This window comes from Mustela putorius, unplaced genomic scaffold, assembly GCF_011764305.1.
Source record: "Mustela putorius furo isolate JIRA1106 unplaced genomic scaffold, ASM1176430v1.1 tig00537227_pilon_pilon_pilon, whole genome shotgun sequence".
Taxonomy (NCBI): domain Eukaryota; kingdom Metazoa; phylum Chordata; class Mammalia; order Carnivora; family Mustelidae; genus Mustela; species Mustela putorius.
Window position 1 is genome coordinate 3,914,365 of NW_025422368.1, and position 23,065 is coordinate 3,937,429.

Here is a 23,065-nt window from a genome sequence, read left to right on the forward strand (position 1 = left end):
GGATCCTGCTTCCTCCTCTCTCTCTGCCTGTCTCTCTGCCTGCTTGTGATCTCTGTCTGTCAAATAAATAAATAAAATCTTAAAAAAAAAAAAAAAGAAAAGAAATATCTTCTTTCAGTCTACCATCTATTTTTAAGTTTATGAATTTATTTATGTTAAATTTATTTATGGTGTAGAGTTGAAGGGTGAACTGATATATCTATATGATTTATTTGTTTTGCAGTTTGTGTTTTGGGGTCTTATTTAAGTATTGCCCCACCCCCATGTCACAAGGATGTCCTCTTCCATTTTCTTTTATTGGCCTTCCAGTTTTCTTTCACATTTTGGTCCTTAATCCATTTGGAGGCCATCTTTATATGGAATACAAAAGTAGAGATCCAGCTACACTTTTTCTCAAAACCATGATGTAGCATTCCAACAGTATCTAAACAACCTCGCCTTTCTTCCCTAATATTTAAAGATTCTATTTATTTATTTGAGAGAGAGAGAGAGCCAGCAGGGGGAGAAGCAGAGGGGGAGGGAGAGGGATAAGCAGACTCTGAGCTGAACATGGAGCCCCATGAGGGGATTGACCCTACAACCCATAGATCATGATCATGACCTCAGCTGAAACCAAGAGTCAAATGCTTAACTGAGCTACCCAGGCACCCCCAAGGTATATTAAGTGAAAAAAGTAAGGTGTTGGGGCGCCTGGATGGCTCAGCCAGTTAAGCATCTGTCTTTAGCTCAGGTCATAATCTCAGAGTCCTGGGATAGAGCCCCCCATTCAGGTTCTCTGCTCAGTAGGGATCCTGCTTCTCCTTCTGTCTGCAGCTCCCCCTGCTTCTGCTCTCTCTCTCTCTGTCAAATAAATAAATAAAATCTTTTTTTTTAAAGGGAAAAAAAAAGTAAGGTGTAGAATAGTGTATATAATATGCTACTTTTGGGACACCTGGGTGGCTCAGTCAGTTAAGTGTCTGCCTTCCTTTCAGGTCATGATCCTGGAGTCCTGCAATCAAATTCGTGTTGGGCTCCCTGCTCAGTGGAGAACAAGCTTCTCCCTCTCCCTTTGCCACTCCCCCTGCTTGTGCTCTCTTTCCGTCAAATAAATAAAATCTTTTTTAAATAAATGCTCCTTTTGGGGTGCCTGGGTGGCTCAGTGGGCTAAAGCTTTTGCCTTCAGCTCAGGTCATGATCCCAGGATCCTAGGATTGAGTCCCGCATCAGGCTCTCTGCTCAGTAGAGATCCTGCTTCTCCCTCTCACTCCCCCTCTTTGCTTTCTCTCTTTCTCTCTCTCCCTCTCTGTCTCTCAAATAAATAAATCTTAAAAGTTAATAAATAAAGTTAAATTAAGAATAAATCTGTTGAGGGCACCTGGGTGGCTCAGGGTTAAAGCCTCTGCCTTCAGCTCAGGTCATGATCCCAGGGTCCTGGGACTGAGGCCCGAATCAGGCCCTCTGCTCAGCAGGGAGCCTGCTTCCCTTCCTTTCTCTCTCTGCCTGCCTCTCTGCCTACTTGTGATCTCTGTCTGTCAAATAAATAAATAAAATCTTAAAAAAAAGAATAAATCTGTTGAATTACTAATTACTAAACAGAAAACCCAGCTGGAATCTTGACTACTACTCTGCTCCTTCCTCAAGCATCCAAAGTGCAACGAAAGATAGGAGGGACGGAAGCCAGGAGCCCCTGGTCAGGAGGGTACCAGGACTGGAAACAGGAATTCAAGAGAAAGTCACCGCGTGGCTAAATGGCTGTTGTTTTTCTTTTAAATCCCGGCCATTCAGAGACCCATCTATTCTACTCCTTCACGTTCGCATGTTTCATTAAGGAATTACATCTCTGGGAAAGGGGGGAAGCACGTGGGGGCGGGGGGGGGAGCGGATATTAAATAGAGATCTTTAGAACACCACTATCCCCAAGCAATGGCTACTTAAAGCCTACTTGGCCGGTAAGACCTCATCACCCACCTGGTGGCAGGTTATCCTAACTACATGGCGGGGGATGCTTGTGAAAAACTGCCTTCGTCCAGGTGAGTTTACAAATCCAGAACCAAGACGGGCAGCCGAGGATGCTTTGCAAACTTGTTTGCTGTGTTTGTTTTTCTAAAGATCAGTCCGGCTCCTTGTCCTGAAGGATCACAGGTTCCAAATTAGTGGAGTCAAAATTAATGAGATTTTCCAGTAATGAGCCTGAGACTAAAATTATGGAAAATCCACTAATTATAGACTATGCAGCCACCTAGCCACTACTTGGAGCCAGGCCTCTGCAGGAAGGAGGGAGAGAGAAGGTCACGGATGCAACCTGTGCCTGACCGTCCTTCCTTCCTGCTGCCACTGCCCTTCTCCCTGCGCTTGGGGGCCTCACAGCACCCAGTGCTTCCTGCCACTGAGCTCTGACCCTGCGCCCCAGCCCACCCCCAACCAGGTCAAGCTAGGCTCTGCTTCTAAGGGCTCTGTGAGGCCAAATTCCTGGAAACTACAAAATAAGGCCGACAGTGGAGGTGGGAGGCATGTTTTCCCCTCAGTTCTGGGAAGCAGTGGGGGAGGGGTACTGGGAGAAGGAAGAAGGTAGAAAAGGCAGACAAAATGCCCATTATACCCAAGCCCGTCAATTTCCTTTCTTCATCTCTTTATCAGTGTTTGTGACTGAGCTTCTTATCAACAGGAAACGCCTGCCTAAGGGGACGAGGCAGGTCCAGGGAGACTGGACGCCAGGGACTGGGAATTCTGGGTAGCGCACTGCTGCTGTCCAGCCTGACCGAGTGGCCTTATGATTCCCAGGACCCGGTAAGGCTCTTTGCCTTGGTATCTGGTAAATCCTTGGGTCTATGTAGTGAGACAGCGCACCAGACAGGCCCTGAGGCCGAACGTTTTGCGGGAGGGTGGGGCTTCACCCCAGCTCTCTGTGACCAAGGACAAGTCACCAAACAGCTCAAGCTATGAAATAAGAATTGCTCTTGGCTCTAAAGCCCACCAAACCCCTTCCTTTCTAGCTGAGGAAAGGCCACATGACCTGCCAAGGTCATCAACAACTTAGCGACAGTCACCCCAATTGGCCTTTCTAGCTCGAGCACTCAGAGGATGGTGGCTGTGCGGGGCATCCAGGGCTGGGACAATTAGGAGCTTGGCACCGACTTCTAGACGGAGGGAAGGAGAGGAGCTCTAGTGCTGATTGACCTCCTACTATGTGCCAGGTGCTTTAAAAACACGGATCATCAGACCAGGATCCTGGTCTCCCAGATGGGACTCCCAGGAGAGGGCCAGACTGTGGGTCAGATTTCACAGGAGGCGAAGATCAAATCTTAGTGCTGAAAATAAACACCCAAGAGGGATAGCTGGGCCAAGCAAGGGTTTATGGGTGGCTTGGAGGAACAGGTTGATCGAGATGTCTTTCTTCAAACTGGCAGAACCCTGAGTCAAGAGTATGGGAACTGGCCGTTCTCCTGGTTGAGAGAGACGGGAAAGGTTCTGAAGAACAGAGTGCAGGCTACCTCGCTTCCCATTCCTTCGCCCTCTGCCCATCATGGAAATTCCAGTGTGCTTCTTGCCCTGTCCTCGTCTCTCCCCGGACAACCCCACTCTTCCCCCTCACCTCGCCACTTGCTCCTGAAGTTGGGATTTAGGTCAGTAAGAGTGGGTGGGTGAGAAAGAACAGAGGAGAGACTCATCCAGACGTGACACCCTGCAGGGCAGCAAGTGACAACACTTTAACCTGAAATCTGCCTGAAAATAGACTGTGTGTCTATGACATTATGCAAATTATATGCAAAGTCAAGAAGCCCTCTGTCTCTATTTCTAGCAAACTGAATGTGGCCCTGGTGGAAGTGGCTCCTTCCAAGAGTCGCCCACCTAGAGCGACAGTGGCACAGATAGCATCGGTCCCCACCCCGGGAGGCTGGACTCAGGATGTGCACCCTCTGATCCACCTCCAGGCCTAGGTCTCTTACACATGAGGATGGCCACATCTTGGTCTGTTAATCTTGATGCAAGGGAGGTTTAGGGGGAAGCAGAACACCCTCTTTGAAGGCTGATATGGGGTGGGACTGAGGGAGTTTGGTGTTTTGGGTAGAAGAAGAGAGAACCGTCCTTAGGAGACTGGGTGCCTTGAGGCCTTGGCAGGGGAACTGTGGTCCTCAGCTTCGAAGCCCATGCTCTGGAGACCACCTTCACCCCTACTTGGGCATATTACAGACACTCATCACTCCTTAGGGAGGGTTCTCATTACACAGATGATATTCTCTCTCTGTGTACAGGTTTCGAAAATTGGAGGTTGGTGTCCCCCAGGAAAGCAGGGCAAAACTGCAAAGAAGTCAGTGGGTCTCCTTCTTCCATGGACAGGCACGTTCCCCAGGCTCTAAGTGGGAGAGTGAGGCTAGGACATGGTGATCTCCCAGGGACTCTTCTAACCCTGGAGGGCAATGCGTCGATTCTCCTTTCTCTGAACCCAGCGAAGTCCAACCATAGTGTGGACATCAGGGTGGGGATGTAAGCACCAGGGAGGAGAAAGCCTGCCTTTGTGGGACTCCAGGAATGATCTAATTTCTCCAAAGCTGGTCTAAAGGTTCCTCTGGGAAGGGGAGGGGGGGGGGCGTGGGCCGTGGGCCGTGGTGGGCACTTCCATGGATATAGGCCACAGGAGACTCTAGTGGGCACCAGGCATGAGGCCGACATGCGGTCTGTAGGGAGTCATGTCCGTCCTCGGGGGTAGAAAGAATTAGGGTACCTTTTCTGCGGTTCCCTAAGAAGGCCTCAAATACAAAGGCGCAAATTTTCAAGGCTGGAAAGTCAGATGGAGGAGACCCTCTATGCTTCTTTCAGTACCTCTCCCCTATGACACTTCCTGGCCTCCAGTTTCCCGGGGTTAGGGGTAGGGGAGGTGCTTCCTAAGCGCAGGATGCTAAGATGGGTCCCTGAGGAGGATGTGAGCTCCTTCCCATTTTAGAGATGAGCGAGCTGACTCCAGGCAAGGTGGGGGCTGCATTTGGGAAGGAAATGAACAGAGAAATTGAGGTGGGCGGGTCCACGCTGCCCCTGCGTAAAGACGCAGAAAGCTCGTTCCTAGGTGTGTTTTTCAGGGCACAGTCCCTGCAAACCGAAGTCCGACATAGCGTGCGCACGCTGCGCCCAGCGCGCGGGAGTCGGTCTCGTTCCGGGAAGGGCCACTGGGTCCCCGCGCAGGGGCGGGGCGGGAGGCGGCTGCTGGGCAGCCGTCCGCCAGCAGAGGGCGGTGTGGCAGGAGCCGCGAGAGCCGGCTGCTCTCAGCCGAGGGACGGAACAGAGATTTGGGCCGCTGTGAGGGTCGGGTGCTGGGGGTCTGTGCCAGCTGTGACTCGACCTCGAAGGGCAAAGACCGGTCATGATGCTCTGGGACCCACTCCTTCCCTGCCACCTCAGGTTTTCTCTGCGTCAAGCCACTGCTGAGGCACCAACCAGCCTGGGAAAACTCAGTAGGAGCTGGAGATTCAATCACGGTTTATTGAGGACCTGCTATGTGCTAAGCACAATCTAAGTGCTCCCACAACGTCCCCAGGTGATATACTGTAATTTGGTCCCTGTCACACCTTCCTACCCTCAGACAGGAGCACCAGGAGCACTGCTCTCCCCAGGGCCTCCCTCCCTCCCTAGCCACTAACTACTTTTTCCCAACAGAGAGGCCCCTGTCACTCCACCTCCTGCCTCAGACCTTCTTCCCCCTCAGGGATTTTCCAGCCTCACCGGGAGCTGTGGCCTTCCATTTCTGGCTGTGGAGTCCCAGGAGGAGATGCTTTGTCCCCATTTCCCCAATCCAACAGAGATAAAAATCTGGCATGGTGGGGTGGGTTCTAGCAGCTCTCCTGGGCTGGGTGGGTTCCAGTGACCAGAGGACATGAAAGTGCCCCGAGCTCATCTGAGGACCCAGCAGGTCCCTCTTACTTTCTGTTTTCACCCAGTTTCACTTCCTGGTTGTGCCGTGGGCCTTGCACAACTTGTGGCGACAGGCCTGGGAAAGTGCCACTGTGGCTGGCGGAAGCAGCACGCAGGCTGCCCGGGGAGGTTGTGCTGGGTCATTCAAAGCAGGAGGGAGGATGCTTTGCTTTTGTCACCTTCTGTGGAAAACTGAGGGTCCTTCTCCACTGTGGCCTGAGGGCTGAGATGCTAGGTCTTCCAAGCTTAGAACTGTCCTTGTCCCTAGGCTGAGCGCCCCCATCCCCCAACCCTCAGGCTCTACTTTCAATCCACCGACCTCCAGCCCATCCACCAACCCAGGGTTTGGGGTAACCTCTTCATGGCACAGATCTAGACCCTTGACATGGCCAAATGCTGAACTTTCCATGTGTTTCTCCACAGCCACCAGGTTCTTCCTAGACACACACTGTCTGGGGCCTGGCCAAGGCTGTGGGCCCGGGCCAGGGGCCAGTGGAGAGCAGGAATCTGGGTGCTGGAGGCTTGCTGGTCAGAGCCAAATGTCTTCTGAGCCTTGGAGGCCCTGCAGGAAGCCAGCCCTCAGTCCTTCTCAGCCCTGGACAGAGAGGCTAACCCACAGAGTGGGTTGAGTGGCCTGCCAAAAGGCTCAGAGCTGTCTGAATCCAAGGAGAGCCACTAGTTTGAGTTAAAGTGGGAATTGGAGCTTGTAGAATTTGTCTAGGAGACCTTTCAGGCACTCCTAGCCTCAGATTAAGTCATTTTCAAGTCCCCACCTTGAGGCAAACTACCAGGGCTGGGCAAAAGGAGCAGAAGGAACAGATGAACTGACTGACCCCTGACACAGGCTGAGATGTCAAAGAAAACCAGAGCTGACAAAACCTCAAAGGACATCAGGACTGAATCTTGCAATAGGTAGATGAGGAAACAAAGGTTCCAGACAGTGAAGACTTCATTCTTGTCCCATAGAGCAATTGCCCAGGACCAAAACATGGGTCTCCTGACTCCCAGCTGAGCCTTTCCCCAGCTGTGCTTGGCTTTAGCATCTCCCCGTTGTTCTGAAGGTCCTGGGCCTCCCCCGTCTGACCAACTACCTCTCTGCAGTCCTCCAACCCAGCCATGGCTGCAGCAGGATTCCTTGGTTTAATGCCCTAAGAAGTGAGCTAGGGAGGGCCCCAGCTCTCCCAGGCGGCTGGCACTCGGCTGGTGGGGTCATGTCCAGGAGACAGAGGCCCCGGACAAGCCCACAGAGAGGAAATGATGGACTGTGGGTGTGGGGCTGATGCCAGAGGCAGGATGTGTCCTGAAGGCTAGAGAGAACCCTGCGTCACCCTGGCAGCTCTGGTGGGGCAGCGGGGTTGACCGAGGGCAGGGGGAAAAGTGCAGACCTGGGCTCCAGGCCCACGACTGGGATTCCCTGGCCTGGCCACCCTGGCTCTGGGGCCTCTTTCGCATCCTGTCCTGGGGGTGGTAGGGACTGCACCCGGGGCATAAGGGTGAGAAGGGAGCCAGGCGTCAGGGAGCCTGCTGCTTTGAGCAGGCCAGACGGCGGAAGATCGGGTTTCAGCCCAGCTGTATTTTTGGCTGGATGAGCCCGGCAGGCACAGCCGCCCCTGGGCCACCGTCTGCCTCCCCACCCCACATGCACTGCAGGCAGAGGAGAGTCGGACTTCAGGCCTGTGGCTAGTGAATCACTTTGGGCTTCTCAAGACCGTTGCTCAATTTCTGCAGTGTCTTCTTGATTCGCAGTGCAGTGAGGCGGGCAGAGGGGTTGGGGTACCAGCACTCCCGCATCATCTGAGCCAGGCCTGAGAGGACCTGTTTGGGGGAGGGGGGAGACACAGAGGAGAGGAAGTAGAGACCTGGGTCAGGGGGACCTGGAAACGGGGTGGCAAGGAGGATGCTCAGAAATGGGGAGACAGTGGGGCGCCTGGGTGGCTCAGTGGGTTAAAGCCTCTGCCTTCAGCTCAGGTCATGATCTCAGAGTCCTAGGGTTCTGGGATCGAGCCCCACATGGGGCTCTCTGCTCAGCGGGGAGCCTGCTTCCTCCTCTCTCTCTGCCTGCCTCTCTGCCTACTTGTGATCGCTCTCTCTGTTAAATAAATAAATAAAATCTTTAAAAAAAAAAAAAAGAAAAAGAAAAAAAAAAGAAATGGGGAGACAGAAGCAGGATAGAAAGGAGGAGAGCGTTGAGGAGGGAAAGAGGGAAGCCAGTGTGGTAAGGGAGGGGAGAATGGAAGCAAGGAGGAGAGGAGAAAGAGAGATGGAAGAGGAAGAGGAAGATGGTGGAGTGAGAAGTGGGTGGACGACAACAGGCAAGACAGAAAGACAGCTGCAACCCAGCTCTTCGGGTGCACTCAGGCCCCCTTCTGTGAGGAGGGTCTGTGGAATGCCTTATACCCACCCCCGACCTCCGCCAAGATCCAGGGAAGGGGAGATGTGTAAGCTTAGGGGCCCCTCCACAGCCAGACCCCCATGCGGAGGGCAGCCTCCCCTAGCACTTTCACCAGCCCCGGCTGGGCCCAGGGGCCACAGGGGGAGTGCCTGCGGAGGAACCCAGCCCAGGGCCCTCAGTGGCCCCAGGGTGAGCCAACCTCAGAACTCAAGCCGCCCCCTGACAGGGAGTGTGTGTGTGCCTGTGTGTGTGTGTGTGTGTGTGTGCAGAGCAGTGCATATATGCGGCTTTTTATGGATATGCATGTTATGCAGAAACATGCATGTGTCTGTGCACCTATGTGTGTATCCATGTACATTCACTCTATCCAGAAACATTGATTGAGCACTTATTGTCAGCCAGCCCAGCGACAGATAACAGGGAAGTGAGGAGGCGTGGGAGACATGCTCTTTGTCTGCCCAGGGCTGAGAGTCTGGCATGTCTGCGCACGCCACATATGTATCTGTGAGGATATGTTTGTGTAGAAGCATGTGTGTGCCTGTATGTGTTTATGTACACACGTGTATGTATCTTACGTATGCATGTGGAGGGTTTTGAGAAAAAAAAAAAAACAAACAGCAACAATGAAAGTTCATAGCAAGAAATGCAGCAGAGAGACTCTGACTTTTCAAGCCAGAGGGAAGGTTCTGAACATCCCAGCATAACCCAAATCTCAGGGGTCCACAGGCCAGGGATGAGGGAGGGGGTCCCCAGAGAGGGACCCTGGACTCTATCCTCTGGAACCTCTCCAGGGGAGGCAAAAACCTCAGGCACATGCTCCTGGAGCCAGAACTCCCAGCCGTGAGCCACCACCCCGTGCCACCCCAGTCCCCAGCGAGGCCTCACCGGGTCAGCAGCCAGCCGGTTGGGGATGGTGGGGGTCTGCTGATCAACACACACCACCTTCTTCATGTCCTCAAAGCTGGGGTCATTGGGCACCACATCATAGAAGGGTGGCCTGTAGTCCTCCACAATGCCTGAGGATGGAGGGGGGATGGGACTGTCACTTGGCACCCCAGGAAGGCTCCATGCCACCCCAAGGAGAGCCCTGCCCACCTCCTGTCCCAAGTTCCAGAAAGCCAGCTATCTGACCCAAGCTAACCCTGAAAGGGCCTCTAAAATATAATCAATATGTTTACAAATAGTAAGAATTATGACTATTGATGGCGTGCCTGAGTGGCTCAGTGGGTTAAGCCTCTGCCTTTGGCTCAGGTCATGATCTCAGGGTCCTGGGATCACGCCCCGCAATGGGCTCTCTGCTCAGCGGGGAGCCTTCTTCCCTGCCCCCTCCCCCTCCTGCCTCTCTGCCTACTTGTGATCTCTCTCTCTCTCTGTCAAGTAAATAAATAAAATCTTAAAAAGAAAAAAAAGAACTATGGCTATTGAACTTGCACTCCCCAGAAGATGCCAGCCACTGTGCTGTAAATACTTTTGTGCTCCCCCTTCTTCATCTTTGCCACAACCCCCTGGGTATTATTGTGACCTCTAGCTTACAGATGAAGAGACTATGCTCAGGAAAGGTAAGCCCAAGGTTACACCACTAGTAAGGGCAGAGTCTAGGTTTAAACTCATCTCATCAGATTCCTAGGCTGGACCTTATTATAGTCTCTCTCTGGCTGCCTCCCACCCAGGGCCCAGGCACTGCTCCCAGGTCCCTATTCTCCCAGATGCCTGATAAAAACGTTTACTGGGGGCGTCTGGCTGGCTCAGTCATTAAGCATCTGCCTTCAGCTCAGCTCATGATCCCAGAAGCCTGGGATCAAGCCCCATATCAGGCTCCCTGCTCAGCAGGAAGCCTGCATCTCCCTCTCCCACTCCCCCTTCTTGTGTTCCTTCTGTGTCTCTTTCTGTCAAATAAATAAATAAAATCTTTAAAAACAAAAACAAAACACATTTACTGGCCACGTACGCTGTGCGGGGTGCTGTTCTAACTTCACAGCATTAAATCCTCACAACAACCCTGTGAGATAAGTCATACTATTAGCTCCACTTTATGAACAATGGAACCAAGGCCAAAAGGGTGAAGAAACTTGGCGAAAATCACACAGGTAAGTAGTGACGGATTTAAGTGAGCCCAGACGCTCTAACCAAAGCCCACGCTCTTGACCTCCAAGCTCTGCTCACAGGAGGAGAGCTGGCCTACTGCTGGGGGACGTGGCACAAGGAGAAACATAACAGCCACCCACTGTCAATGACAGCACAGGCCTCGCTGCCCTCCTCAGTCACCAGCGCCGCTCCTCCCCAACGTCCCTTAGCAGGAAACTTCTGGAAAACGCTGCCTGCAGAGCTGCGGACAGCTCAGGCCGAAGAGGCCAGAACCAGAGAAGGCCCCCTAGACCCCTCCTGCCGCCCCTGCTTCCCAGCCTGAGGTGGGGGGCCATGGCCACACAGTCACAACCTCAAAGAGCCCTACACCAGCTGTTCTCTCCATGGCGGGCTTCCAGGCCGGCCCCTGTGCCGCTCGAGCCCTAATCAGCGCTGCACAGAGGCCTGAGCGTGTCTAATGGGCCTTTAATCAGTGCCGGGGCTGACACCAGATTACAGTGTTTATAATGCACCACGAATCTGTGTGAGGCTGACAGAGCTTCCCTCCGCCCCAGGAGCCTGCAGTCAGCCTCCCCGATCAGCCCTGGCCCGATCAGCCCTGGCCCGGCCAGCCCTCTCTTTCCGCCCGCAGCCTCATCCAAGGGGCCTCGGCTCCTTCCAGGTGCCCCCTGCCCCAGCCAATGTTAGACTAGGAGTTCACACCTGAGAGGACAGGAATCTTGAGCCCCCTCGAGAGTCTCCCAGAGGGACCGAATGGTTACACTCTGCCCTCCACCTGTCATTGTTAAGGGGAAATGAAGCCTGGCCTGGGGGTGGCTACTAGCAGATGCTCAGGAAATGAGAAGGTCCCTGTCCCCAAGGAACAGAGCTCCAATCATATCCTGAGGTTGTCCCCAACCTGTCAGGACAGCCAGCAATCCCTCCCCATAGACAGCCTCCATGGAGACTGACAAGCCTCCCCAACCTGGTCCAGACCACCACCCAATATCCATCCACCCCAGGGCTGGGAAGGCTCCGGTCCCAGGGCTATCCCTGTCCTGGCCAGCAGGAACAGGGTCCCTCCACCTACTCCCAGCCCATTCACAGGCACCCGCAGTCATAACGAGGCAGCGATAAGCAGGCAGTGTAGACGCTATTCTATCCTGCCTTTTTGCAGCAAAGAAACCACGGCCCCAGAGTGCGATGGCCTGGATTTCAGACCCCGGCACTGCCTCCAGCCCTCAGTAATTCTGTACCTCAGTACCTTCACCTGGGAAACGGGGACGATACTGTGTCAGGCATCCGTTACTACAATAAATTGCCATGAATATTTACCGAGCCCCAGAATAGCTTCAGATACTATCCTGGGATTATCTCAACAACTTGAGCTGTCTTCATTCCCCTTTTCAAATGAAACTGAGACACAGAGAGGTTAAGTAACCTGCCCATGGTCAGTGGCAAGGTCAGGAACGGAGCCCAGGTGGTGTGATTCCCAACCCACGCTCTTTTTTTTTTTTTTTTTTTTAAAGATTTTATTTATTTATTTGACAGACAGAGATCACAAGTAGGCAGAGAGGCAGGCAGAGAGAGGGGGGGAGGCAGGCTCCCTGCTGAGCAGAGAGCCCGATGTGGGGCTCGATCCCAGGACCCTGGGATCACGACCTGAGCTGAAGGCAGAGGCTTTAACCCACTGAGCCACCCAGGCGCCCCCCCAACCCACGCTCTTAACCACGAAGTGACACCACCTCCTGCCAACACGGGACGATGTAGTAGGACAATACATGGATATAACATGCTTAAGCTCAATAAAAGTTAGCTGCTACTGATATTTCTGTTATTATCCAGGATTTCACAGCCAGACTCGCAGACTCCCAGAGTCACACTTTAAAAGGTCACTCAGTTGAACCCTCAGGCCGTGGACACCATTTGTGGCAGGAGGCCCCTGTCTCCTGCCTGTCCACCTGTCCATCCATCTGCCCCAGGCCTCTTCCCCAACCCTGCACAGGGCAGGCCCTCACCGTTGACAATGGTCCGACGGGCAATCTCCCATAGCACCAGGCCAAAGGCCCAGATGTCTGTCCACTTGTAGGACTCGAAGCAGTCAGTGCGGATCTGTTCTTCCAGCACCTCGGGGGCCATGTACCGCTTGGTGCCCACTCGTGGGTTGTTCCCGATGTCCAGGTAATCACTACCCTGGGAGTGCATCACAGCCAGGCCTGTGGGGACCGGGCCTGTCACTCCTGCCACTCAGCCGAGCCCCCAGACTCCGGGGTGGCCCCAGAAGCTGGGGTGCAGGAGGTGAGGAGGGCATGGAGAGAGATGGTGGGACATGGAGCAGCAGGCAGATGGACACCTGCCTGGAGGCCGGCTGGGAGACCGCACCCCTGGGCCCACCCGCCCCTGGTATACCAGGGGTATGCTTGGCTTGTGTAGCCCTCCTGCTAGGTGCCCAAGTGCCCAGAGAGATGTGAGTGGGCGAAGCAGGCGTTATTGTGCCCATTTCACAGAGCAGAACCCCGAGGCCTGGTGAGGGGAGCAATGTAGTCAAGTGAAGCCAGGGGGACAACCCAGGTTCCTGGTACCCTGCCCCTTTCTCCCAAGTCCTGGAGCCCAGGCGGTACACCAGAAGGAGTCTGGGCTTGCAAAGCCACCAGGCAACTCGCGGGGCTCTTGCAGAGGTGAAACAGACAATCCACGTGCCAGGAGGTTTTAAAGCACTGATCAGAAGCGTCGTTGTCAACACACACACACACACACACAGGACAAAGCTGGGTGCTCGAGCCCGCGCCCGGCCGGCACCCGCCCCTGCCCAGCAGCTCACCCAGGTCAGCGATGCAGCACTGCAGGTTGCTCTTGACCAGGACGTTGCGGCTTTTGAGGTCTCTGTGGGCAATGGCCGGCTTGCCCTGCGTGCCAAAGATCTCCACGTGCAGGTGAGCCAGGCCGCAGGCAGCCGACACAGCTAGCCTCAGGGCCAGCTGCGGCTCCAGTGTCTGCCTCTGCAGAAAGTCGTAGAGGGAGCCGTGCTCGTGGTAGTGCGTGATGAGCCACAGCTGCGTGCTCGAGTTGCGGGAGGTCATGTCCGAGGCAATAAAGCCTATGGGCAGAGCGTCCATAGATGGCTCAGCAGAGGGGCAAGGGAGAAAGGAGGCTGGACTGATCGGGGTCGGGGTCAGGGTCAGGGCTGGGGACAGAGGAGAGGTGGTCGGGGCAAAGCTGGGGCTGGGGGTGGAGGCTGATCTGGCTTAGGTCGGAGAGGGAGCTGGAGTCAGAGGTCGGGGCTGAGGGGCTGACAGGTGTCCTTCAGGACTAGGTCAGTGTCGCTAGGCCTGACTAGGTCAGGGACTCCAGCCCTGAGGGCGGGGGGCTGAAAGCCCCGGGTCGGACTTAGTGTTTCCCACTTACCGAGGATGTTGTCGTGCCTGAGCAGCACTGTATTATAGATCTCAGTCTCCCGGAACCAGGACTGTTCATCCCTTGAAGAGAAGATCTTGACGGCCACGCTTTCTCCATGCCACAGGCCACGCCACACCTCACCGTAGCGACCCTTGCCTGATCCAAAAATGGGAGAGATAGTAGAGGTCGCATATGGGCACGTACAGCCCTTGGGCATGGGGAACCCCAGAAGAAACCCCCATCTTGGTGCTGCACTAAACCCAACTGCAAAATCCTGATGTTTGTTTCACTTAGTCCAGCCCCAGCCCCATTTGCCTGGCTACCCCAGCATCTGCAGAAGGTCTCGTCCTGACCCATCTCCGGGCCACTCCCTACCCAGCAGAATTCCCATTCGGGGCCTGGCCCTGCCTGTGACTTGGAAGCCAAGAGTCTGCTCACTCCTGCAAGATCACAGGAGCCCTTGGTCCCACCTCCCCTCCACGGCTCACCTACACACTCCACGAGGGCCACCTGCCGTGCCACTGTCCTTTGCACCAGGAAGGGGAGTCCTGAGCCACTGCCTGTGGTGCAGTCACTGTCCAGGAGATCCTGAGGAATACAGACAGGCCACTGACGGGCTGCACCACCTAGCCCAGGCCATTTCTTCCTCCTTAAGCTGGGACCCGCTACTGTCGTCACGTGCTCCTCACTCGTCCAGCAACCCCCACCCCCCAGATCTCTGAGTGTCTGCGATTGCACCTTTCTTGGTTACCTGTCCCTCAGCACCCCCTTTGGTTCTGTGGCTCCTGTCTCCCACCCCTCCCCAACCCGCATGCCAGGTTCTCCCAAGCCCATACCCCCAGCATGCTGTCCCCCTGCTCGGATGCCTTCAGGATGAGGCTGGACTCGCCCAGCTCGCTGTGCAGGACCCGCTGCTTCTCCTGCCTCCGCCGGACATGCCACAGGCCCAGGGCCCCCAGGGCCCCCAGGGCCAACAAGGCCAGCACGGGGCCCAGGATCAGAGGTAGCTGCCCATCTACCTTCGGCTGCTCCGGAGGAATTTGGGTGGCTGGTGGAGGGGGACACGGAGGCCCAGCTACCACCAGGCCAGATCCCCCCACCTGGCCACTCTGCCAGTCAGATCCCAGGGTCCTGCCTCCCCTCCTCCCGCCACCCCTCCTTGCCAGAGCGTGAGGTGGGAGCAGGGCGAGAAGGAAGGGTCAGAGAGGATGGGGAGGGCCAGCTGGGGTGGCTGCACGTACCCTCCAGGACCAGGGACACGTTGTGGTTGCAGAGGTTGCTGTAGCAGCAGTAGTGGTTGACGAACTCCGTGGGGCGCCCCAGGCACAGCTCCTCATGCAGGCTCCCGCAGCCCCGGTGCTCCTGGGGCTGCCGGCCCTCCTCCCGCACCAGCACGACTGTGCACCAGAACCCCTGGCAGGTAGGCCCCCTGCACTGTGGGCTCTCACAGGTGCAGGTGACCAGCGGGCCCCGAGAGGGCTTCATGGGGTCACCTGTGAGACACACTGGAAGCTCAGCCACTCTGGGCCCCACTCCTAGGCTGGGCCTCACACCCATGTCTATCCCGTTGCCCCTCCCTTCTGGCCTCTCAAACACAACCCCTGAGGCCTTGCTCCTTTTAGTCCCATCCTTAGATTATCCTTCCTTCTAGAAACTTACCCTCTGACATGATGAGAACCAGGCTATTGTTGCCCCTCCCCCCCGATCCTAGGACCCTCCCTTTGGGTCCTAGGCCCAGCTCTGGCCCCCAGCCCTAACCCTGAGTGCTCTCCCAGGCCCTCCCTGTCAATGTCCCCACTCTGCACGCCCCAGATAGAGGTGCCCAACGTGGAGTCCAGTAGAACAGCAGCCCATGGGTTTGCATCAGGACACAAAGGAGGGCTGGGGTAGCAGGGGGGTTACTCTAACTAAGCCTGCCTCCCACCCTCCAGCCAAGCTCCTAAGCAGCTCCTCTCTCTAGCTCCTCAAATTCAGCCCCAGCAAGAGCTGAACCCAGCCAGCTCTTTCCCCATTCCGGCCCCTGTCCCCTACCTGCTTTCCTAGTACTTACCCTGGGTCAGGCCCAAGGCCATCAGGAACATCAGAAGGCCTCTCCTGGGGGGGTCCAAGATCATGGTCCCTGAAGAGGAGAGGGGGTGCAGTAAGGTCTGTGAAATGTGATCCCCTCAGAGTTTTCAGCCACTGACTGTGGGTCCCTCCCACCCAGAGGAAATTACTGGGAGTTTTGGGGGGGTGGGCAGGGAGGCCTCCTCCCTACTCCCTGTGTCTGGCCTTGGGGCGGGGCCTGGAGGGGAAGTCCTGGTTCACTTCCCCATGGAAACCATCCTGTTAGGGGTAGAGGGTGGGGGAGCCATGCTTAAGTGACAGAGAGTTTGGGGGACTCCCAGCTCTTTACCCCTGCTTCTGAGTTCAGACTGGAGGGCAGAGAGGGCATGAGGCTGGGGTGCAAGGAGCTTCTCTTCAGCAGTCCCCCGCACCCGTCGGTCCTCCACTCCTGCCCACCCCCTCCCTGTCCACCCTTTTCCCAGTGCCCCCCCCCAGCACTGGCTGCCTCAAACATAAACAGGCTCCTGTCTTCACTTCCTGCCATTCAGGGTCCCGCCAAGCTGGGAACAGGAATCAAGATTGTTTAGATTGGGGTCTGGATAGAACAGGCAGGAGTCACGCACAGTAAAGAGCTCCGGGTGTGTTCTCAGGGCAGGCTGGGGTGGCTACAGGGTCTGGAAGAGCCACTTGCAGCTGGGACCGCCCCATGACAGAATTCTGGGGTGACACCTTGGGAACCACAAAGCCCAGCTCCTTATTTTAGAAAAGATAGAGATTAAACCACAGACAGCCCAAGAGACTCGTCCAAGGTCAAACTTGTACAAGGTCAGTGGCGGTAACAGGAGTACACCCCAGGTATTCAGACTCCCAGGCCACTGCTTCCTCCGTTCTGTCTCCCAATCCAGGTGACAGCCTGGGTCTGAGCCCTCTGGGCTGTAACAACCATACACATCTTGAACAGCGCTGGCTCACACCAGGTGCAAGGAAACCCCTCTACGCCTCACCAGAGTATAAGACACCCACTCTGAGCCATTCCCTGGCCCCCTCCCTTCTCTCTCCTTGCTGTCTTGGGAAGGGAAGGGGTGGGGGTAGGGCCAGTGAACGTGGGAGGGGAAGTGAAACATACTTAGGCACTGAATGTTTGACCTTCCATGGCTGGTTAAGGTTGAACTTTTCCAGAAGTGTGGTAGAGAGGGTTAGGGAAGTAATTCTGATCTAGGATAGTCCTCAACCCAGGTCCCAAACCATCCAGTGCTCCAGAAAGTCACCCCCTTCTTCATTTCTCAAAGGCTGAGAACAAGAGGATAAGGGCTGACACTGCAGCAAGGACTGAGGGCAGACAGCAAGAAGGACTTTTGGAATGGTCTCGAGGGTGCGGATGTGTGCCTGGCGACTGGATCCCCAGGCAGGAGCAGCTAACATGAGGGAGTGGGAGTGACTTCTGGCATACCCCAGGGAGGCTGGGAGGGCTGGCTGTCTGGCCACATGGGCTTGGCAGGCCCATAGTCTAAGAATGGTACCAAATGAAGCTCCATGGTGTTGAGGCCTTGAGGGCAGGATGGTTGGGGGCGATGCATGTGGCTCGTGGGCCTCTCTGGCTGGTGGCAGCTCTGGCCTTCCTGCCTGGGCTTCCTCTGCCCCAGAGGCCCAGGGCTGGGGGAGGAAACAGAGCCTTGGGCTGCTGCAGCTGTGTCCCCAGTCTCTTGCCTGACCTCCTGCCTCTTGCTCCCCCCACCCCTGGGCAGGCAGTGAGGACTCTGTCCAGCAATGCAACTGGTAGCTGGAGAAGGAGCTCCAGAGGAGCCGAATTTGTCGCCTGGGGTAGGGGTGGGGAAGCCATCCATGGAAGCCTTTGCTTGCCCAGAGAGCAGCTAAAGAGAAAGCACAGGGTAGGAAAGAAAGGGTGGATAACTGGAAGGAAGAAGTCAGGCATCCTTTTCGGATCCTGTACCCATGCGTCCACTTCTCTGACTTTGCCCCAGTGTACCCCCCTTACCTACTTTATTACTCATTAGAATTGCTTGAAGCGCTTCGTTAGAAATGCACATTTTTTGGCCTTACTATGCACCCCCCTTCCAAATTCTGACTTCAGTCCATCTGGGACCAGCAAGAAGCATGCATTTTTAAAAAGATCTCCAGGTAATTCTCATCAGTTGGCATGGGTACCACCCCCTGAGAAATGTGCCCTACACGGGGCTAAATCCGGGCCACCTGTTTTCATTTCACTGTATGGGCCCTGCTGGGTCAGGGACCAAGGTGCGGAGGGCAGAGATTCACTCCCACTAGGGCACCTCCCCTCCCCAGCTAGAGGAGCCCCTGCAGAGGTGAGGGCGGGTGAGGGCTTTGTTCTCCAGCTTCCCAGACTCAGCCACAGTGCAGGGAGGGCCTGGCAGCATTTGCAGAATCCACCTCTGGTTGAATCTCGGGAATATGGGGGAGTAAAACAGGGATTCTCCCTCCGCTTTTAGCCGGACCCAGCATGGAGCGAAGTACAGGAGGGTGCTGTGTCCAGACCAGTCTGGACTCCCAGCGACCCTGACTGATCTGCCCGGAGACCTGACTCCAGCACAGACTCCCCAAGGTGGGTGGCATCCCTCCACTTCGAAGCTGGAAGATCTGCGGAAAGAAGCAGCGCTGCTTGGGGGCAGAGATCCCAGGTGCCAAGCTAATTTCAAATGTTAATTTACCACCATGAAAGCCTTCCTGATAAGAATTGACCATCTCTGAATACTATTCATGGACCAAGGACTCAGTTTTCACGGTTAATCGGTTAATCTCATTTAATCCTGGCAACCATCCAGTGGGGAAACTGAGGCTCAGGAACATTAACTTTCTTGCCTGTGATCACCACCTATGTCCTGATCAACTTACGCTGCTGGGAATAAATCCTCCCTTGGACATTTCCTGTCTCCAATTCCTAGTGTTCAGTGAGTCCCTCAAAGGCAGAAAGAGAGCAAGTGGGGTTTGTGGACAGTAACAGATGTCACACAGCTGTTGTCATCGCCGGGTGCCCAATGCGGGTTTGTTTAGATGTGAAGACAGAAATCATCTGCTTGCTGTAGGCTTGGTCTTAAGTGGAAGAACCAGAGTCAGGGTGTGCCCAGAAGGTGGCTGTCATTCTGCTTCTCCCCAGCACACTCTAGGAATTGTCACAGGGCTGGAAGAGCCTCGCTTGGCATGTCAACAGGTCTTAGCCAAACAGCACAGACTAGCTGCCCTTCCCATACACACAACACTTTCAACGGCATCATCTCCCTGGCCCTTCATGGCCAGGGTGATGGAGCATCAAGCCTAAATCCTAGGGCCAGACAGAAAGCGCAGGCAGCACCGGACAGCACAGGGGTCAGGGTTCAAATCCTGCCTCTGCCTGGGTTCAAATCCTATCTCTGCCACTTAGAGCTATGAGATGTGGGGCAAGTTACTTCAACTTTCTGAGGCTTAGGCTTCCCTACAAAAAAAAAAAAAAAAGAGAGAGAGAGAGAGAGAATAAGAAGAGCGCTCATTTCAAGGGTACGCTGTACTTATTTAGCAGAAAACTAAGTGACACACAGTTAGCGCCTAATAAATGCCACCCAAAATGCAATAGCACCATTTACACCATCCATGGGGCTTTGGACAAGTGACGCAGGTCCGAAACTCTTTCCTTTTCAGGAGGATGGACATAATAAACCTGTCTTGCTAAACTGTGGCCAGGATGACATGAGAGAAATGGAGCTCAGTGCACATCTAAGACTACACAGTAGGTACTCAATAAGTGGTAGCGATTTTTAACACCCAATGAGATGAGAGGTGAGAGGGATCAAGGCAAATGGGGCAGAGAGGGATCAGAGAGGACAGAGTCTGACTCATCCAGAAACCCCTCCTATAGAGAGGCCAAGGGCTAGAGTCCACTATGCCCTTGTCCTTCAAGAAGAAAAGGGGGTGAGTGGCCAGGCCAGAGATGCTCTTAACAGCACTGACCTCCAGGGCCGGCTGAAAATCTGGGGTCCCAGCCTGCAGGGAGATTGGGAAAGCCTCTGGCCTGGGTCCCTAGGGAGGGCCATGGCATGGGGATTATCTGACTGTGTAGGGTTTGGAGGTGAGGTTTTTTTCGAGGGAATTACAGTGGCAGGTATCTCAAGCAAGAGCTGTAGAGGCTGGTCTGGGAAAGGTGGGCTTCCAGGGGACGCTCAGGAAGTAGACACTCCCTCCCTGGTGAAGGCAGCTGCCTGGACAGAATCGGGGCGCGGGGGGGGGGGGGGGGGCCTCATCTGGGAAGAAGAGCAGGAATCCCTTCTGCCCATTTACAAATGAGGCTAGGGGAACAGAGAAGTTAAGTGACTAGGCCCAGGAGCCAGAAGTCTTCTGATTCCCAGCCTGATTTAGGCCCAGTCTGTTCCAGTCTCAGATGGGGTCATGGGCAGATGTGCGGGGAAGGTGAGGGGCAGCTCGCCCCAGTGAGGAGCGGGACTGACCCTACGGCGACCTCTTTGAGACGCTCTATGGGATCTGCCCCAAGAAGGACCTCTGCAGGTTTGAGGGGCGGGGGTCAGGCGGCCCCGCGGACCTGGACTCACCTCTGGACCCGCCCTGCGGGCAGCGGGCCGGGCACGTCCCCTTCCCCGGCAGAGGCCGCGGTAGCCCAGCGAGGGCTGGACGGCGGCGCGGGTCTTGTGCAGCCCTGGACGGCGCTGGGACCCGGGAGGGGCTCGCTCTGCGCGGATGGCGCGGCGGCCTCCCGGGACTGGGAAAGGGGCTGGAGCAAAAATGTTTCTTATTCCAGCGTCTTCCTGCCTGGCCCGGCTCCACCACTCCCTCCTAATAAACCGTTTCCTATTGCCCAACTAGCCGACCGGCTGTCCGCTCGCCCCTTGCTGGGGCCGCAGGGCCCGGACCATCCCCCGCACGGCTCCCAGACCCCAAGGGCAGCCGCCCCCTGCGGCCGCCAACCCCCCCTCCGCCCCCCCCGCCCCGGGATCGCGGTCGCGTCCCGGCCCGAGCCTCCCACATCCGCCTCCCCGAGGGGGCGGGCCTTGGACTCGGGCAGCGGGGGTCTCGTGGGGACCAGGCCCGGAGCCATGGGGCCAGGAGCCGAGGCCGGAGGCACGATCTGAGGGTCCAACCGAGGAGGGGATGGAGGGGGAGGTGGCCCCTCGCTCTCTGAGCCGCGGAGGGGGTGGCCTGGAATCTGGGACTGGAAGGGGGAAGGACCGCAGGGAAACGGGACTGGGGCGGGGGGAGGGGAATGAGGGGGTAGGGGAGGTGACGTACCTGTCCTCCCACCCTCAAGTCTCTGGTCCCGGGCCTAGAAGGAGCAGCCCGGGCAGAGTTTGGGGCTGGCAGGGTCCGAAATATTTTAGCCCCGCCCTCTCCGCCCCCTACCCCCGCCCCCAAGGACTCCCCACTCGGTCCAAATCCCTCAGCCTCCTCCCTCTTGCCCCTTCACCCCCTCTTGTTCACTCTCCTCTTCCGCAGGCTCCCTAGCTCAGCGCAGGGTAAACAGGCCCCATGGGACTGCTCGGGGTCAGTGGTGAGAACAGTGGAGCCCCTCCAGCCACAGCACAGCTCAGTGACAAGGATGCCTATCCCTACAAGGCTTGGCCAGATGGAGGGAGAAGCTGGGAACGGCCTTGGGACTGCCCCCTTCCAGGCAGGCCCCTCACCCCACCAAATGGAGATGGGGACTGGAACCTATGTGGGAACACTGATGGGACAAGGCAGACAAGGCTCTGGGGAGGGGAACAGAATGGCTTCTCCCCCAGAGAGAGACTTGCTCTTCCTCCAGATTCCTTTACAGAGGCTCAGAACACTGACATCATCGGCTTACTTTGCTCCAACCACTGGGAGCACCCTGAAGGCAGGACTTCATTTCTAGCCTCCTCCTTACCCACAAAGACCCTGAAGTCTGGGAATCCAGACTAGTTGCGTAACCTCAGACAAGTGACACTTCTCCACACCTCACGCCCAGGTCTGCTAAATGGGCGTAATCAACAAGGCCAGTCTCACAGGGCCATCCTGAAAATGAAGGCAATGATGCTCATCCTAGTGCAGAGTAAAAATGCTAGTTGGCATCAAAGAACATGTTAAATTAATAAATAAAAAGCTGGGGAGGGGTACCTGGGTGGCTCAGTGGGTTAAGCCTCTGCCTTCCGCTCAAGTCATGATCTCAGGGTCTTGGGTGCTCCAGAGAGCACCACATCGGGCTCTCTGCTCAGCAGGGAGCCTGCTTCCCCCTCTCTCTCTGCCTGCCTCTCTGCCTTCTTGTGATCTCCCTCTCTCTCTCTCTCTCTGTGTCAAATAAATAAGTAAAATCTTAAAAAAAAAAAAAATATGCTGGGGTGGAGGTAGCCTCGGAAGCAAGCAGAAAGAGCAGGTATTGGAAGCCGAAGTGAACCTCTAAGGTGTCTTCCTCTATGAAGATTATGTAAAATGGGCCAGGGACCCCCACCCTCTCCTGGGAATAGAGGCTGGGGGGACATCAGCCAAAGGCTCAGTCAGCCATCAACTGCTGACTGACCTCACTTCCTCTGCTGAAACCCTCCCCAGCCCCCACCCCACAGCTGCTTCACAGCTCCGGGAGCATTGTGAATTCCAGAACCATGGCACACCCAAATTTCAGTGTCAGGATAGAGCTGTGTCCTGCAGCCAATAGGAAGTACTATGGGATTACCGTATCTGCTCTTCCAGATTATAGCGGCCACTTCGGAGTGTGGCCTCCTGTCCATCTCTCATACCCACTCTCCCCCCGCCCCGCTCTGGCTTCTGATAAACTTCTCCCAATCCAGCCTATGGATCTCTGTTCTGGGAGGTGGAAGTGGGGGCTTCCCCAAGGGAAGCATTCAGTCTGAGACATACAGCAAGCACTGAAATAGTGACACACGGCTAGGTCTGAGTTGCTGGTGAGAGTCAGCGGGGACGGGGAACTTTATCTGGGAAGGAGTCATGAAACAGATGGAGGGTTGGGTTTGGAGGAGGAATGCAGGCCCCCATGGGGAACTGGGGAACCCCCACCTTTGCCAGAGCGCTGAGCCCCCTGGATCCCGACTGGGGCTCTCTCGGGCTTCCTGTGACCCTCATGGGTTCTAGAGCACCCAGAGAACCAGGGGAAGGCACCAGAGAAGGGATGCAGAGTTGGAGAAAGCCCTGGAGACTCAGCCCAATGAGGAAAGGGAAAAGGAATTGCAAACTGTGTCCAAGTGTATAAGATTAATTACTCAGAAGACCAGCTGTTCCTCATATTCAGTGAGGACAGAACAAGAGGAAACAGGCTGAAAGGGCTGATTCGAATTTACATATTCAGAAGAA

The 23,065-nt window shown here is 55.5% G+C and overlaps 1 protein-coding gene across 4 annotated transcripts; it reads right to left on the minus strand.

Moving 5' to 3' along the window:
• Nucleotides 1–5,434: 5,434 nt before the first annotated feature.
• On the minus strand, nucleotides 5,435–21,048 carry ACVRL1 (activin A receptor like type 1). 4 transcript variants are annotated; one of them, XM_045072945.1, is made up of 11 exons: nucleotides 21,032–21,048; nucleotides 20,338–20,516; nucleotides 15,786–15,854; nucleotides 14,977–15,228; nucleotides 14,572–14,783; nucleotides 14,224–14,323; nucleotides 13,745–13,891; nucleotides 13,161–13,436; nucleotides 12,358–12,555; nucleotides 9,161–9,291; nucleotides 5,435–7,698 (listed from the first exon to the last, which is right to left on the minus strand). In XM_045072945.1, exons 3-11 carry the CDS (start codon nucleotides 15,847–15,849, stop codon nucleotides 7,564–7,566), a joined length of 1,515 nt encoding a protein of 504 aa, XP_044928880.1. In that variant the 5' UTR covers nucleotides 15,850–15,854; nucleotides 20,338–20,516; nucleotides 21,032–21,048; the 3' UTR covers nucleotides 5,435–7,563. The 4 variants fall into 4 exon arrangements, with proteins under 4 accessions (XP_044928880.1, XP_044928879.1, XP_044928881.1 ...); XM_045072944.1 differs by lacking the exon at nucleotides 21,032–21,048 and having other exon boundaries at nucleotides 20,338–20,711; XM_045072946.1 differs by lacking the exons at nucleotides 9,161–9,291; nucleotides 21,032–21,048 and having other exon boundaries at nucleotides 20,338–20,713.
• Between the last annotated feature and the right edge of the window lie 2,017 nt (nucleotides 21,049–23,065).

Coding starts and splice junctions, on each gene's coding strand:
- ACVRL1 (XM_045072945.1), bottom strand. CDS start 15,849: ATGATCTTGGACCCCCCCAGGAGAGGCCTTCTGATGTTCCTGATGGCC. Junction 14,784..14,976: donor CGTGTCCCTGGTCCTGGAGG/GTACGTGCAGCC, acceptor CCCCTCCACCAG/CCACCCAAATTCCTCCGGAG. Junction 12,556..13,160: donor GTGCTGCATCGCTGACCTGG/GTGAGCTGCTGG, acceptor CGGTCCCCACAG/GCCTGGCTGTGATGCACTCC.